This window comes from Adelges cooleyi, unplaced genomic scaffold (assembly GCF_023614345.1).
Source record: "Adelges cooleyi isolate 19-005CV unplaced genomic scaffold, UGA_ACOO_1.1 ACOO_flye_CR_arks_rails_tigmint_CR_PRNA_3, whole genome shotgun sequence".
Taxonomy (NCBI): Eukaryota; Metazoa; Arthropoda; class Insecta; order Hemiptera; family Adelgidae; genus Adelges; species Adelges cooleyi.
In genome coordinates this window covers 608,318-626,300 of record NW_026095970.1, presented here as the reverse complement: position 1 = coordinate 626,300, position 17,983 = coordinate 608,318, and the positions used below count along the sequence as shown (strand labels likewise).

The 17,983-nt window shown below is 30.3% G+C and overlaps 1 protein-coding gene, 1 long non-coding RNA gene and 1 other non-coding gene across 4 annotated transcripts; 1 reads left to right on the top strand and 2 right to left on the bottom strand.

Moving 5' to 3' along the window:
- Window positions 1-289: 289 nt before the first annotated feature.
- On the bottom strand, window positions 290-2,867 carry LOC126837831 (uncharacterized). 2 transcript variants are annotated; one of them, XR_007685630.1, is made up of 4 exons: window positions 2,171-2,867; window positions 1,604-1,719; window positions 1,438-1,527; window positions 290-601 (listed from the first exon to the last, which is right to left on the bottom strand). It is a non-coding gene; the product is annotated as an uncharacterized LOC126837831 (long non-coding RNA). The 2 variants fall into 2 exon arrangements; XR_007685629.1 differs by having other exon boundaries at window positions 2,175-2,867.
- Window positions 2,868-3,769: 902 nt separating this feature from the next.
- On the top strand, window positions 3,770-3,892 carry LOC126837843 (U5 spliceosomal RNA). The gene has a single exon (XR_007685644.1). It is a non-coding gene; the product is annotated as a U5 spliceosomal RNA (small nuclear RNA).
- An 8,652-nt stretch (window positions 3,893-12,544) lies between these two features.
- On the bottom strand, window positions 12,545-15,843 carry LOC126837830 (kelch-like protein 28). The gene is made up of 8 exons (XM_050571789.1): window positions 15,731-15,843; window positions 15,134-15,241; window positions 14,415-14,646; window positions 14,155-14,330; window positions 13,991-14,093; window positions 13,541-13,693; window positions 13,279-13,428; window positions 12,545-12,768 (listed from the first exon to the last, which is right to left on the bottom strand). Exons 2-6 carry the CDS (start codon window positions 15,220-15,222, stop codon window positions 13,556-13,558), a joined length of 738 nt encoding a protein of 245 aa, XP_050427746.1. The 5' UTR covers window positions 15,223-15,241; window positions 15,731-15,843; the 3' UTR covers window positions 12,545-12,768; window positions 13,279-13,428; window positions 13,541-13,555.
- Between the last annotated feature and the right edge of the window lie 2,140 nt (window positions 15,844-17,983).

The window sequence follows — 17,983 nt, the reverse complement described above, 5'->3', positions numbered from 1 at the left end:
ACTATTTTTTTATAACTGATACTTTTTATATTTAGTAAAGATAAAGAAAACAACAATTTGGATTGAGAAATTCACATGTAATAATATTTTAATGGTAAAAAACAATTTAAATCAATACGTTTAATTAAATATTAAATTTTCCACACAAAATATATACTAGTTTTAAATTATAATCATAATAAGTGTAACATTTTCTACTTAAAAATTAGAAACAAAAAAAATTCAATGTTTTGTTTTTAGTAGATGAATAAACGTTTTATTTACTAATAATTTATTAGGTTGGTTTTTTTTTTCAATTATAAAGTAACTATGCAGTTTTTAACTTGTGTACAGTATACATAATAATAATATTACTCTGATATTAGATTCATGAACACACATAATTTTTCATAAAAATATATCAAGCAATTTAAGAGAAAGAAATTAATTTTATACGTAGTTATAAAAAAAAATCAGTATGACGATGTGTCAAATTGAATTGACAATAGTCCTATGCGAACTCTTTGCTGGCACTCGAGTTCAATTTAAGTTAAGGAGTTCATACAGTTCGATAATACATCTGATTGTCGTTCTTTCCTTTGACATTCATGTCTTTGATTATCTGGATAAAGAAAAAAAAATTAGATGAAATTGCAACAAAATAAAAGTATAATACAATTTATACCTACAGTTTGTAAATGAATAATAACTAAAGTGAAACTCTTTTATTAATAAAAAAAAGTTCCTTAAAAATAGTTGAAAATGTATTTTTACATTTATTAAGTATATTATTAAGTTTCATATTGAATTAAATACATAGTAAATTTAGCCTTCAAGTTTATTTATTTTTTAATTAAATTAATACTATCTAATTAATAGTAAAATTCCTACCAAATAAATTAAGTTTATTATTTATTCAATATTCATAAAAAAAATATATAATTATTATGATGTAAAAAACTTAATGTTTATGCAAAAACAAAAAACTATTGGTTATCTTTAGCTTGCGTTAAGTTAATCCAATATAATTAAGACATTCGTGCGCTTTATGCTTTGGATTTAAACAATTATTTTATTTTATTAGGTATTTCAATTTTTTATTTTTTTGCTAGAATTGTATCATTAAGCTGTTAAAATATTTATCGTGTGATTATATTGAATTACCTATTAAATTTTTTAATTGTGAAATCAATGCAAGTATATAATTTGTAGTTTTCATAAGTTTTAATTTAAAGTTATTGTTATTATTAATTTAAATCATACCAAGTATAAAATACACTTCAATAGTAGTGCACAGGTGTGATGAGTGCATTTTTTTCCCGGATAAAATTAATTTTAAAAAAAAATCATTTATCACACTTGTGCACTATGCCATTGATATTATTATGTTATGTATATATTACAAAATTTTAGTCATTTCAATCTAAATAACTAACAAAAAAATAAAAATTAACCAACATCTCGGTCAGGCTTGTCGTACTCATATCTCTCAACTGTATCAAGTAGTTATTCTGAGCAGAGCTTGTCTTTTGTTAAAAAAACATCGATCTGTAAATACAAAATGTAATTAACAATAAAAAATATGTAGTGTTTAATATATTTTATTTAAAAATAAAACATTCACCTCATGTTATCAAATGTATCTTGCGAATCTAAAACTCAAGTATATTTATGAAAACTATTTTAACAATTTTGAGTAGTAAGCTTGTTGTTGTTGTATCAATCCATTGGTGTTAGTATCTGAAAAAATAAAAAAATTCAAAAGTAAATACATTTATAAGTAATAAATATCCATGAACTTTAAATACATAATTTGGCCGTTAAAAGTCTATTTGGCTGTTGGCATAAGGGACGTTTTTTAGTTTTCAAGTGCATAAAAGTAAATGTATTTAACATTGTTCTATCCAGTTAACCAAAATAATATTAAAGGTACAAAAAAACTAAATAAAAACCAACATGTTTGTGATATATATGTCAGTTTTTATCAAGCCAATAATAATCATAATAGTCGGATGATTGAAATGTTATTTGTCGTTAATGTCAGTACCATATATGTACAACAATAGGTAAAATAATCTATCAACATTTTTACTATAGGTATTTAATAAATACTTATATTATTTTTGTGTTGTATGTATTGGGTTACAGTTTTAAATTTAACCATTGATTTAAATATATTGTACACACGTACTCACGGTTATCATAAAGTCGTAGAATTAATCCAGCTATGCTCGTTTACTACAATATTTTGCTGAATTTGAATGAGGTAGTAATTGCGGATAACAGTTCTTATGTGTTATCATATTTGTCGTATAATATTTTTATGTATTCTACGTAATACTCGAAGAGACAGCAGAGGGAAATTTAGCCTGAGAAGTTATTATCCAAGTTCATAGTTCCACAAAACGTTATTATTTTCAAAGCACATTTTATGCTCTCATCAAACTATCAAACAACTTGTTCTTAATTGTGGCCTTAAAAATTCAACACATTGAGCAAGTTGTGCATAAGAACTTAATTCATAAAGCATTTCTCTGCTCTTAGGCAGAGTTACGGGAGATGCTAACCGTTTTTCTGTAGCATTAAAGTGATTGACAAAATTAATAATTGGAACTGCTGTTGGTTTGTTGGACTGTTTGATATTAAACATTTTCTCTGTTGGCAGCTTGAATGAAGATTGCTTTCTAGAATAATTCTTGCTTCTTTACTGGAGTTTTTGTTGAACAAGTGACTTTACTGGTGTACGTTTTGACGGTGATCTTTCATTAATATTTTCTGTAGGAGACTATGGTGGAGATAGCACAAAACACTAAAGAGTAAACAAAATTACTATATTAATAATTATTGATACACAATGACTTAAGGTCTTATAATCTTCAGTATTATATTATCGGGACAACACTAACTATATTATCATTTATCAAGAACAAACATATTATTATCACATACTAAAATTTGAAAGAATATATTTTGTGATAAGAGTATATTATCAGTGAACCCCGCTATTCCATAAAGTTCAAAAAGTATGAAATAAGGTTAAAAATCTTTGTTCTAAGCTTTGTAATTTTAACTTTTTTCAATAATACCTACATAATTTAGAGAACAATATTGGTAAACAAGTAAATATTTTTATTCGTATAAATTAAGTGTCATTATTAGATTAGGTCATACACTCGGTAAACAGACACTTAAAATCTAAATCTTATGTATGTTACTTGATGCCACAGATGTAAATCTTTCACATTGTGCACAACGCTATGCTTTGCGACCGACTGCTCACTTACTATAGCGGCTTTTTGATGAGATAAGGCTAAGAAAGAAAATATATTACAATAGAAAACTTGCAGTCGTTCATATTATATAGACAGACATATGTACCCGGGGACTTGTGTGGCCTTATGGCTTCTTTGCTTTTTCCAAATAAACATTTTGTTTTGGTAAATCAATAATTAATAATAATTCTAGAACTGAAAGTAGGATGTCAATGCGGCGGCGGCGCCGAAGACTCGGTATCTACTATCTTGCCGGTAGATGGCACCATTAGGAGTTTCCATTAAAATCACCAACATGCACCCGTGGAAATTCTGGTAAAGTTTACTGGAAATCTCATTAAAAGTAAAATGTTTGAATTCTGCGGCATTTCATCTACTCACGGACTGGTCGAATGCTGGAAAAAAACGTTTGTCGGCCGTCAGTCCCTGTCGAATGACACAAGGTCATGGGGGAGTTCACTCGACGGGTCGACCGCACCTATCAGAGCATAAGTACTGATAATTGCCCGGCAATCGTCCAACTCCGGTTCCCTTTCAATACGAATAAATCTTTCGCCTTTTACTAAAGATTTCCGTGGAGGGGAGCACTCAAAGGAGTCTAGATAAATAATTTTTCTAATGCCCGACTTTCGAGTTGGGCTCACAATACTTTAAAAAATAATCAATTTACTGAATTACATCGATACTTGTGTTCAATACGTCATAGCATTACTGGCCAGTGCAGTGATTGTCCGTCGATTAATGCTTACAGCATGACACATTCCAGCCTTTCTGGGGTATTTGGATAATCCCACCACAACTGCGGTATGTATAACCATGTTTAGGAAAATGATCAAAAAAATCGACGAAATGGTGGTGCTCGTTCTGGCCAACCTCTCGTTAATTAACAATGAATTCCCAATAACAAAGTACGACAATGACGTGCCCGAAACGTTGGAAGATTTCAAGAGGTCCTACAGCACCTTGTTTTTCGAAGAAACATCAGGCGACAAAACTTACCACGACTTAATAATCAATTAACCCGAAAATAATATGGACACCGCTTTACATAGCTTGGGTACGTTCTATAATAACTTTTGCAGACCGAATGAAGATGGTAAAATTGCCGGAATTGTGCGATACATCGAGGAAATGCTTGTAGAACATCTGCCTCTCGACGTAATGGCAAAAATTAAAGATGAGATAGATTCTACCGTCGACTCGTGCTTAAGAGATCTCATGAAAATTTAATCAAATTCATACTATAAAAGGAATTATCAGTCTAGAATAATTGAAAATCCAGCCAACATAGAACTCGAAACACCTCATCCACAGCCGCAACAGTTATTCGCATAATAAAATATTCAAATTGTCAAATACACATTTTATAAAATAACAAAATCTGTACAGCTATTAAATCTCATTTTATAATTATTAACTGAATATTATAGTTTAAATATACGTTTAAAAAAAAAACCCACAAATTTCTAGTTATTTATGATAGAATATTATTTCGTATTGGTCAATTTTGATTTGTTTAGTATAAAGATTGTTCCAGCATTAAGCAAGCACAGTAAGAAAGTATTATACGTAAGTGAGTAGTTGTAATAAGTATGGTATAGTAAGTATAAAGTATGGTTTTGGTAAGTTTAGAAATAAAATAATAAACATCAATAATAACAATTATTGAGAAAATTGTACACGTCATAGTTCAATTCTAGATCTATCTTTTGTCTAAAAAGTTATGAAGCGCTGTAAATCTAAGTTGAAAAAGATGTAAATTTTTTGTGGGTTTTTCTCGAATTTGAAGGGGAAGGGTTGACTTTTTAAAATGTTTGGCCTTCCAGTTGCGATTTCTGGTTTTTAGAGTTGCTACACGAAGAAATCAGTTCAGCGGTTTAAAAAATATTTAGGTTCCAGACCAAAAAAAAATATCAAAACACAAAATGAGAATGTGTATTTTATGGCTGAAAAAAATATTCCCATAAATGAAATAATTTGGAAATCGGATGTATACTTTTCTTTATAACTGATATATTATTTTGAACTTTGTTTATTTTTATTGACAATTAGAGTAATATTTTCAACCCGATAATAAATAAAATGTAATCAAATAATATAATTTAATATTTTATTACATATTTTATAGGTACTATATATATTGAATTGGTCTACAATGAAGACAAAGTTTAAAAGTTAAAACTTTATTATTCACTTTAATCATAAATGGTTTTTAATTGTATTTTTGACATAATATATTTACTGCGGCAATATTGTATTGTTTTGATAAAAAAAAAATGTATACAATTGTCTTCGACTTCAAATTGTTACACGTAACATATTTTACAACTTACGTTTCCTTTACTTACCATTTGGTTATATTCAAAGTAATTCAATATGGAAGACGGTACATTTATGTATCCACGTCACTAGTTATATGCCGATGTTTCAGACTCTCTGCAGAGTCCATCTTCAGGGCGATAGTGGTCTCGACTGTTCAACTCCGGTTCCCTTTCAATACGAATAAATCTTTCGCCTTTTTGTTTAACTGCCGTGACCATACAGTTTTAACGCATTCATACGTTCATCATTTGTTACAGAATGTTTAACCCACTGCGGATAATCGCCCCTCTGGGCTTGGCAGTTGTAGCCTATTACTCATATATTTGCTATGACCATGCCAGTGGGAACGAAGAGGCGTATCAAGGAGGAACAGGAGCGGCGTAACAAGGCCAAGGTGTGGAACGAATCGGCTAAGTTAGCAATGTTGAACGAACAGAAGAAGATTTTCGAGACCTTAGTAGCCCAGAAAATGGACGGTGACCCTGTTCAGTACTTGAGGTTCGTCGACCTTTTGTCTGGGCTATTGGCATATCCGAACTACGATGTGACCCATGCGGCGAGGCAAATGTTTCAGCCAATATTTCGCCGCGTGGGACCGGACGAATTGCGAACGAATTTGGGAACCCTTCCGGGCGAACCACTGAAGCCAACGAACACCTGTTCATGCACTTTGTGCATGACATTCGCTATGACGTTAACCAATTGTGTTTAATCATCTATTGCGGAGTTTTTTTAGCTTTTACAGCATTTTCAGCGGTACCACTTGGCGACAGACAGCTTCAGACTCGAGATGAAGGCAAGCATCGGCGACGGATCTGCTCCTGCTGGCCCCCTGGAATCGCCTACGAGCCGAGATAGAAAACTTCCTCGGTCGCAACTGCTTCTGACATGTCACTTCATCTTGAGACCACTAAAGACCAAGGAACACCTGTCCATGCACTTTGTGCATGATATTCGCTATGACGTTGACGCGGTCGCATCGCGACTCCTATGGTGGCCGAGTACTAATCACACCCGCGGCCGCTTTCCCCCCTACTCGTCCGACAGGCCGCGCTCGCCGCACGGACGGGATAGCCGCAGCCGCCCAACCGGACACTTCCATTGTAGACGGACATTTTTTGAATATACCTTGTTTTTAACCTTTTGTGTAAATAATAAAGATACTTAAACCCTGCGTATATTTTATTTTCACAACAATTACCCTTTTTGTCTATGACGATTTCAACATTTGGCGCAGTTGGTATTTTCAGGACCTAAGGACTTAAGGTAAGTGCAAATTTAAATAATATTTTATTAATTTTTTGCACCTCCTAAATTCTACCGAAGTTAGCTTAGCTGGACCTTGAGGTTAGTCTAGGCTTCCACCGCAAGAGAGTTTTTTCTCAAAAAAATTACAAATTTGGGGTATTTTAACGCTTAAAAGCGAAAAATTAATAGGGTTTCTGTATAGAGTTGTACCCGAGTGTGCTGCGGATTAATGGTCCGATGAGGAAGATCACACTGCCAAAAGTCTTATGCAATGTTGTTACAGCAGCTCATGTATTCAAAATTAAAATTATTGTTTTGATGATACAACTATTTTAGAGCATGTTAAACACTTAAACATGTTTAGCAGAAAACAAAACTTGATGACATTAAAGCCTTAAAAAAGGGTCCTATATATTTATTGAAGATATATTCAACCAAATTAATTAATATTGGGTTTTTAATAATATCAATTTTATAATAAAATATTTATGTATCGAGAGTCCATTTTATGAATTAATCATAAATAATTATATATATTATATACGTCTCTTATAAAGATTCTAATGCAGCCCAGTTACTATCTCAAGAAAGCTTATGTAATATTTTGATTTTTAAACATTAATATCTGATTTTTATTGAAAAAATCACGTTGGACTGTTCGAATTTTGAATTTCAATACTTTTGGAAATTCAGCATAAAAAAAATATATATTTCAATTATTAATCGCTCCTGTCTGAATGCGGGTTTGATAATATATATCTTTAATTATTGATATACAAAAAAAGCGACGAAACGCTCATTAAAAAGTGCCAAACATTATTGAAAATACAATAATTCTATCAAAATAACATACAGGGTGGTCGATTTAACGTCAGACAAACGTTTTCTTGAAAATGACTTAAGTTTTTGAGACTCTTGAGCCGGATAAATTCTGAAGCTCAATTATTAAATAATTTACTACCTAATTATTACTTACTGTCCATCACAATAGATACATGTAGTTATCGAATTGAAGTCAATTCGATAACTACATAACTACATACATTCGATAACTTAAGTAAGTTTAAATTAGTTTAAAAAAACCTAACCTTGTTCATATTATTACCCACGTGCAGATTTCAACAAAATTGGGCAATTTTTTTGTCAATATTTATTAGTTTATTTTCGTCTAGACAAAGTTGTGTCTAGTCTGATTGAAATTAAAATCCAAATTTTATACATTATCTGTCACTAGCATTTTACACCGCTTTATAATAGAAATCCAGCAGAAAATAATACACTTATAGACAACTTGGATCAAGATGCTGTGATCAAAAAACAATACACCTCCACAAGTTTGCGGTTATAATTTATTAAAAATGTGACATGATATATTGCGTTAAATTTTTCGAATTTTTACTTGTTCCAAAATTGAAATTTAACCACAAATAATTTTTTTTAATCCAGAGAACTGCATTGTCCTTATCTACTATCTAGCGAAACCACAGCTAAGACAGCCTCCAGTGAATGTGGCTCCATAACATCTTCGTCTTATAGACTCATATAAAACCTCTAATATGTGTAACTGATATTTAATAAAATATATATTATATTATTATTGGCAAATAACATCGTGATCAATTTTGTATAATATATTCTATATTTATTCGGTTGAGTGCCATCATTTCTTATAGGACAAGCCTAAGACATTTTTCTTGTCTTTGCCTTCCATTGTGATTTGTGATGTTCAAATATACGACACTTAGTTTAGTTTGTTTTGATTTATTTAAATACATGTTTTAATAAGACAAAAATGTTTTAAGTTGCACACAATGAATTAAGTAATAAGAGGCCAGACTTTGGTAAGTTCTAAACCACTTCTATAAAACATACAATGCATGCTAAATATTAATAATATAAATAATATGAATCTTTTCAGTTGAATAGCAATACGATTATTGTTAACCCGACCTACTTTTTATCAATACAACGAATATTATTTCTCTAAATAATTATCAAATAACCCAAACAAATAATAATATAGGTAAACAAAAGTGATGGTGTGATAATGTTTATAATAAATGACTGTATATTCACTTACAAAGAAGTTATACTTACTAAAGCGAACTGTATAATAACAAACATCAGAATAAATTAACATAATTACAGTGTAATACCAATGTATAGATCTCCAAAAGGTAATGGTAACATATTTTTAGAGCAACTACAAGTAATACAAATTAATAATCTTAACGTAGAAGTGAGTTTGGACACAGGTGTGGAGATAAGTATATTACCGTATAATATGTATGAACAATTTAATCCAAAACCTGTAATAAACAAATGTGATATTAAAAAAGAAACGTTCGGAGACTTTTTAATAAAACCATATTCGGGTACAGTAATTAGGTACGGGTTTTATCGCTTTTTCTACAACAAAGTTAACCATTTCTCCAATTAATGAACTTAAAATTCACTCGTGTAGCGATGATAATTCGGGAAATAGTTGAAGCAGCGAAGGCAATATTTTTTGTGTTTTTTTTTAATTCAAAAGCTCAAAACCACATCTGAATACATAATGTGTAGCGAACCCGGTGGACGCGTATCGAAAATACGTCTATCATCGTTGTTGTTCATCGCGTGGGTACAGTATTTTCGACGTTTGTACGTACCGTTTTGGTCTAGCCTGTGTACTTCGAGACCGTTGCAATCGTCGTGTATTTGTAAAACATGAAAGCCGGACGTGATATTTTTTTAATTTTTTTAACGATTTCCACGGCCGCTATAGCAGCAGCAGCAGCAGTGCCGGTATCGCCGTATCAAGTAAACGCTTTGAATTATGTATTCAATTTACCCGGTTGGAGGAATTTACCGCAACATAGACGTTTCAAGCTAGTCGTGCCGTGGATGAGAGGAAGAACCCGCCGCATTTTGACCGTCAAAGATATACTAGAAACCGACCGCAATGGCGGCCACCCACTAGTCACCGTCAGAAACGCGGGTAATAAAATCCGTCTAGCACATCAGCTTTTCAGCTGTCAGTACGCCAGCACTCTGAAGACGTGTTACCGTTACAACATGGCCGCAGTGCTCGAGTGTAAGGACATCGGAGATCCCGCCACGACCGCGGTATGCGTAACGCGGTTTAGGCAAATGATCAGCGAAATCGACCGGCTCGTGGTGCGCGTTCTGGCCACGCTTTCGTGTATCACCCAAGTGTTCCCAATAACACCGTACGACGAGTATGTGACAGAAACGTTGGAAGATTTCAAGAGGTTCTACAGCACCTTGTTTTTCGATAACGATTCCGGCGACAAAATTTACCACGACTCGATAATCAGTGCTACCGAAAATAATATGAACACCGCCTTGCGACGCTTGGGTAGGTTCTATGATGATTTTTGCAGACCGAATGAAAACCATAAAATTAACGGAATTAGGCTATATATCCGGGGTATGCATGGAATATTTGAGCCCCTCGACGTAATGCGACAAATTAAAGATCTGATAGATTTTAATGTCAACTCGAGCTTAAGTGAACTCTGGGACTCTGTTGGCTTCGAGTACGATGCGGTAAATGATAAAACCCGTGTTACGTACGTACCGTAACGAATTCCAAAAAAAATTAATCAAATCCATAATATAAAACGAATTATCTGTCTAAGAATAATTGAAAAACCAGCCGACATACAACTCGAAACACCTCATCCACAGCCGCAACAGTTATTCGCGTAATAAAATATTCAAATTGTGAAATACACATTTTATAAAATTACAAAATCTGTACAGCTATTAAATCTCGTTTTATAATTATTAACTGAATATTATAGTTTAAATATACGTTTAAAAAAAAAACCCACAAATTTCTAGTTATTTATGATAGAATATTATTTCGTATTGGTCAATTTTGATTTGTTTAGTATAAAGATTGTTCCAGCATAAAGCAAGCACAGTAAGAAAGTATTATACGTAAGTGAGTAGTTGTAATGAGTATGGTATAGTAAGTATAAAGTATGGTTTTGGTAAGTTTAGAAATAAAATAATAAACATCAATAATAACAATTATTGAGAAAATTGTACACGTCACAGTTCAATTCTAGATCTAACTTTTGTCTAAAAAGTTATGAAGCGCTGTAAATCTAAGTTGAAAAACATGTAATTTTTTTGGGGGTTTTTCTCGAATTTGAAGGGGAAGGGTTGACTTTTTAAAATGTATAGCCTTTCAGTTGCGATTTCTGGTTTTTAGAGTTGCTACACGAAGAAATCGGTTCAGCGGTTTAAAAAATATTTCGGTTCCAGACCAAAAAAAAAAATCAAAACACAAAATGAGAATGTATATTTATGGCTGAAAAAAATATTATAAAATTACAAAATCTGTACAGCTATTAAATCTCATTTTATAATTATCAACTGAATATTATAATTCAAATATACGTTTAAAAAAAAACCCACAAATTTCTAGTTATTTATGATAGAATATTATTTCGTATTGGTCAATTTTTTCGATTTGTCAACTATAACTTGAGCCGTACATTAAGTAACACAATATTTTAGTTAGTGGACAGCAAGTATTGTTTTACTTGTGGCATCAATAAAAAAAGTCAAGCTAAGGTATCCTTATAAATAGTTGTTATGCAAACGCCAACCTCAGAGGTTGTGTAAGAGGCGTTTGTGATGTGCCAAAATATTAACAACAAATTAAGTGATTTTGGTAAACTAGCATCATACAGAGCAGATAAATCGGTTGTGTTGGACAGGTAGGTTAATTGGTAGGTAATTGGCTATCAAACAACATGTGAAACTGGCATTTTAATCCATCAAAATAAGTTAAATTAATTTTACAACGATATTTCTTTTTCTCTTTGAGTTTGGAGCAATAATAGTTATTTAACTATTGGACTGACTAATATAGCTAGTTCAGTTACAAATAGGTGTACATTTTTTTTAGATAGTACTATCAATATACATTAAAAACCAAAAAATTAACATTAACTCATTCTTCTATAAGGAGTAAAAACTTGTTATATTTATTATGATTCAGGAGTATTTTTAAGACTTAAGGTCGGTTTTAATGACCACTACCTATATTTTTAATTAACCAGCAAAAAACATTACAGATTAAACGTGTATAAAGGATATTTATTACATATTTATACTGTGAACTGAACAGTTTTAATCAGTTTTGATTTTATTTTACTAAATTTGTTTTTATAATTTCATAGTATATTATATTTACATTTTTATAAAATGTCAATATTAAATGTTTTCAATCTCGCATCATTAAGACAAATTATGTGATCATAGTCGCTTAATATATTTGATGTGTTAATCACTTGCCATGTGTTTTTTTTTCAGCAATATATCTCTCACAAAAGACTACCACAGGTCTTTTCTCATTTTTTGTGGACCGCCAGTTGATATTTTTTCCCACAACAAATAAATCGTTTTCAATAGTAACGGCATCTGCATTTTAAAATAAAGTGTTATAAATCTATTAATGTTGTCACCATTTACACTGATGATTTAACCAACTGCTGTGTAAAGCGATAGCCACCGTACTACTGTATAGTCACAAAAATTGTGAAACGTAAACAATCGCTCTAAAACTGCAATAGGTTTGAAACGTCAGATAGCTAATGACAAAATAGATAGATTCGAATATGATAAAACTAATAAATTTTATACTAAGACAATACTTCTTAAACATTATTATTCACTTACTCGCATACATTTTTGCTTTGATCATATCAGGAAGCGTATCCCATTTTGAATTATTTAAGTTCATTTTGTAAGCACCTTTGGATGTTGAATAAGGAATACCGCCAAATAAATATAAATCGTTTCCTCTACTTGTAATGCCTGTTGTAGCAGTAGCTGTTGGCATAGGATTACACTGCGTCCAATGTTCTTTTTGTAGATTATAACAGTCAACAATACTTGAAAAGTTTTTACCATCACTTCCGCCAAACTTCATAGAAACAAATAAATTGCATTAAATATATAAACATTTACAAATATTTTTTTTTGGTTTGGTCTGCTTGTAATGTCTATCAAAGCAGAAGCTGTTGCCTGTTTGTATCGGGTTAAACTGTGTCCACCGTTTGTCTTGTACTTCAAGCACTCTTTACTACTACATAGTACATTGATATCTCCAAGTCTTATTTAGGTTTTGAAGTTGTTTTTATTTCATAGCCTTATTGGGTTGTTGGCTAGTTTTGTTTGGGTAAATAGGATACTGGTACTATTGGGGACGATTTAAAACCTAAGGTTTAGTTTAATTTATTAATTAAGATTAATTTAGCCTAACATCAGATTTCATATGTCACCTAATTAAAACACTGCGTTACATGTTAACATAACATAAATCATGTATACAAAACAGTAAACCTATTAAAACTGTCACTTTCTAAAAACTTATATATTAAACTATTACTATTTATACCTGTATACAACAAATTAAATAAAATTTCATACTTACAACATATAAACCAGAGTTGTGAATTATAGAACTGCATGAATTCCGAGCGTTTGGCATTGGCTGTTTTATTTCGGCCCATTCCTTTGAATATATGTCATAATATTCTACTGAGTTCAATACTAATTCACCTAAAGTACCTTGACCTCCTACCTATGCGGAATAGAACGTAATGACACATATTAAGTATATATATTTCAAATGTATCACATGTATTGTTTAACTCAGATATATTGTTTTACGAATAACTGAAATTGATACACACCACGTAAATATACTTTCACAATGGCTCATCACATATACGTAGTAATGCTTTTTTTGAAACTAAAGGTAACCTTAAATAATTCAGTAAATTTGATAAATATTTCCTTCGTTCCTCTAAATCATATTTTATCCATTCAAAAATGAAATCAATGATCTATAACAAATTTTAACACCATAATTGTAAAATCATATACAATTAATAATCATTGTTAAGTACTATCATAGTAAGAAAATAGCTGTGGGTAATAAGATGAGACAAATGTATATTTAATAGAGTTATAAGAATTAAAAATAATGATCTCATTTATTTATATTTGTAGTTAACAATTAAAATAGTTGATTTTATAAGCTTTGTGTTTCTAAAACCCTTAACAATTTTCATCTACTTTCAGATTTTTCTGAAATTTTTGTTGCAAAAAAAAAATAATCTAATTAAATTGTAATTTTTTACCTTTTCTTCAGATTCGACCATCAAATGATCATTTGATATGATTTTAAAAATATCTTCAAAATTTAATTCATATAATTGTATTATTTGCGATTCCAGCATTGTACTACGAATAAAACATTTAGAATAAAATGATGTCAAAACTAACACCAATCTAAAACACATACTTGAAATTTTCTAAACAATACAAGAAACAATAATTGTACAGCCCTTTTAGTGATGTAGGTTCAGCAAATCTCATAATATTAAGACAATTACTGACATTTATGTTATTTTTAACATAATCGTAACACAAATCCTTAGCATAGTTAAATTGAAAGTAGTCAGAAGCTCTTACTAGTTTCTAAAATACAAAAAAATATTAAAATTATGACAATAAATGTGTTCAAAGAAAATAATTTGGTATCTATTTTGTATATTATATTACTTCAATATTATTATTATTGATATCCATCTGAAATGTATACGCACACGTTACAATTGACTTCAGAATACCAGACTCGATGTCTTTAATAGGCATACTAATTTCTTTGGTCTCTTTAAAGCCACCATCGAACATTTTTAATAGCATAGGGCTTGCGGATGCTAAAATTACTTTATGTGCTGAAATTTGAACGCCATCATCACATATCAACAGAACATCACATAAGGTTTGCTCTCTGTAAAAAATGTATCTTTATTATATATTTATTATTATGAGAACAGGCTTAAGACATAAAAATGTACTAAATTAATATATTAAAAATGTATTAAAAACTACAAATAATAAAGCAAAATTTGTGTACTCCATTGATGACTATGAGATATTGACAAGTTAATTTGTTTTAACCAATGTATATATTTTCTATAATTATTGGTTGATCATGTACATGAGGAACATCGAAACAGCTCTAAATTGTTCTAAATAATAAAAGTATACATAGATAAAAAAAATAGTGTTTCAACACATTCAGGGTGATTTTTTAGTATCAACGTTGTATACTAGAACTTTAAAAAAAAATCAGTACCTACCTAATACACAATAACAATTTTACAAAAATATTGTTATTACTCCTTAATTCTTTTAAAAAAAGTTTTTAAACACACTTAACAAAATAAAATAATTTTAGAAATTCGCTTATATTTATGTTATAAATCATAACTTACTTGAAGAACCCGTATAAGTTTCGAAAATGTTTATACATAATGCTCAAAGTTTTGATTGGTATGTTATGTGGCGAGTACTTTGGAAACATGTTGAACAATTGTGTTTGTCTACAAGTAAAACATATTTTGCTTTGTAATAAATTTTAAACTAAAGGCAATTGGACAGTGATATATTCTGTCTCTGTCCATAATATTCATACCAATTTAGACGTATTTTTGTTCTAACAGTACACGTTTCGATGATAAATCTACTGATGTGAAAAGGAATTTTTAAACAAATTTGAATTCTACATTATCTAAGAGACGGCCTACCCACTTTTTTCATTTGTTTATAATTTCTAAAATAAAATTCTTTGGGGATATTTTATTTTATAATTGAAAACTGGACACTTTTAAGTTTAAAATTATATAATATGATCATGTCGCCCCTAGAAAAGATTCCTTAGAAATTTAAATGTGTTTTCAGATTTCTCATCACATCAGCAGATCGATCAATACGCAGGAACACAAATACGCCTAAATGTCTATACTGACAAAGGAAATCCTCATCACAATCAAAAATAAAAACTATTTAACAAAATAATAACATATACCTACCGTAAAGTATAAACTAGTCACGATTACGGTTTAATAAAGAAAAAAACAAAATACCGAATAAACAGTAGTACTTAGTAGATTTATTTTTTTCAAGTTAGAAAATTCAAATTAGAATGAACGATGTTATCAATAAATACCTCATCCGTTAATGATAAGGCCAAAATGATTTTCGCGCCAACAATTCTGTTATCTATATAGTCCCGTTTGAATTGCGCGCGTTTTATGTTATTATTATCAAAATTCAAACTGAAATAGTGCTAAATTGCTATTTCTTATTAGTTTCAAATTGTTATTTCTATTTAATTAAAAATGTCTTTCGAGTCTGTAATAAAACGAATGAATGAATATTTTATATGTGAAATTGATTTGTTAAAGTCGGACTTAAACAAACAAAATATTATAACAAGAACAAATATAGTTGATATGGAAAATGCAACTGAATTGGTCAATTTTATTCTTAAACCTCTGGTCACGGTGATTTCGCTTTCAATCATGTGACGTCATGGTTTTTGTATACATGCCAAGTAAGCACAAGGTAATAGATAATCAAAAAAACCAGTACAGTGGGGTCGGGGCATAGCGGGGACGGGGAGGTAACAGGTTTACAGGAAATCTGAAAGTGATAAAATCACTTTCGAAAAAACGCTTCGACGCAAATCGGTAGTTAGTATTTTCAAGCCAGTACAGTCCAAACCAAGCACAGTAGAACCAGCAAAGTTAGAAAGTTTTAAATTGAGGTTCTGTATTTACAAATAAGCATCAAAGCGTTTATTTGAAAGTGATTTTATTCAATTTTATCACTTCTATTTATAATAATTCCTGTAGATCTGTGACCTCTGCGTCTACTCGCTGCTTTGATTCCATTATGCCTATACTCTACTGTACTAGTCCTCTCGGAGAAAATCGCTTTCAAATAAACGCTTTGATGCTTATTTGTAAATACAGAACCTCAATTCAAAACTTTCTAACTTTGCTGCTTTTACTGTGCTTGGTTTGGACTGTACTGGCTTGAAAATACTAACTACCGATTTGCGTCGAAGCGTTTTTTTCGAAAGTGACTTTATCGCAGTCGACGAAAAAGACATTATACAATTGTTTAAAACGAACTAGTATTATTATTTTCCACACAACAATGTATTATGTTACATCAATAAGAGCGGTTGCCTTGGAACACATTTTATTTACTATTTATATTTTTAGCAATGTTTCCATTTATACATATTAGACATACATGAGCATTTTTGAATTAACACAAGTCCAAAAATGGGCAAAACATTAGAATTACAAAATATACAACTAACCTAAAGTTTTGAGCTATAAAATATGTATTTTTAAATATACTAGAAAATATATACTATTTATTTTTTTTAACTTAATTTTCTTTTGATTTTCATTGTTATTCCGTGTAAAATTAACACAGTATATTTTTCTTAGTTCAAAATAGTCTAAAATGTTCAATATTTATTCAGAATTGTTTCAAACAAATAAATTATAGATTTTTGAAATTACTTCAAAACGAAGTCGTGTGTACGTATCATGTATTTTTACAAGTTTATATTATTAGGATATTATAGCGTTTCTTTTTGGTGTGTCTAGACCTACGATAATTTTTTCTCAATAAAAATAACCCTAAGAGTAAAAATAAAACACTGTACTGTAATACAATTAATGGTATACATTAAAGTTATGATACAAATAAAACTAAAATTGTGGTATTATGGGCAACAAAGTGCACGGGTCAGTGCTAGACGCTAGTCCTATATAATATAAGTTTCAAATAATGATACAATAATTTTAAAAAAATAGCAAAACCACATAGATATAAACATTAAAGAATACAAAACTTAAAATATTACATTAGTTACCTAATACAATTTGAGTACAGACCAATTTACAACACAAATCAATGAATATCTTTAAGCTTTCTTTTTATTCACAACACAAATCAAATATTGAATAATGAACGGACTAAAAATCTTATATTTATAATATAGAAGAAAACACTCAACTGCACTACTATTCTCCAGAATGGATACGATTGTGTAGCGTAATCCATAATAATATTATACTTTACCTTGCACATGAATTGACAGTATCATTCCGGTATTCGGTATTTTTATAATTATTATATTATATTTATGTGTACGTATTTATGTGTTCTATAAGTAAGTTGATAACTTGTATTTTGCAAGTATTGTTAACTAGACCGGTCAATACATATATATATATATACAGTCAATATATATATTTATA

What these genes read in the sequence shown, in the direction of transcription:
- LOC126837830 (XM_050571789.1), bottom strand. Translation starts at nt 15,222, where the DNA reads ATGTTTCCAAAGTACTCGCCACATAACATACCAATCAAAACTTTGAGC. An exon ending in AACTTATACGGGTTCTTCAA is followed by an intron (nt 14,647 to 15,133) that starts GTAAGTTATGAT and finishes CATTTTTTACAG; the next exon opens with AGAGCAAACCTTATGTGATG. An exon ending in TATTGTTTAGAAAATTTCAA is followed by an intron (nt 14,094 to 14,154) that starts GTATGTGTTTTA and finishes TTTTATTCGTAG; the next exon opens with TACAATGCTGGAATCGCAAA.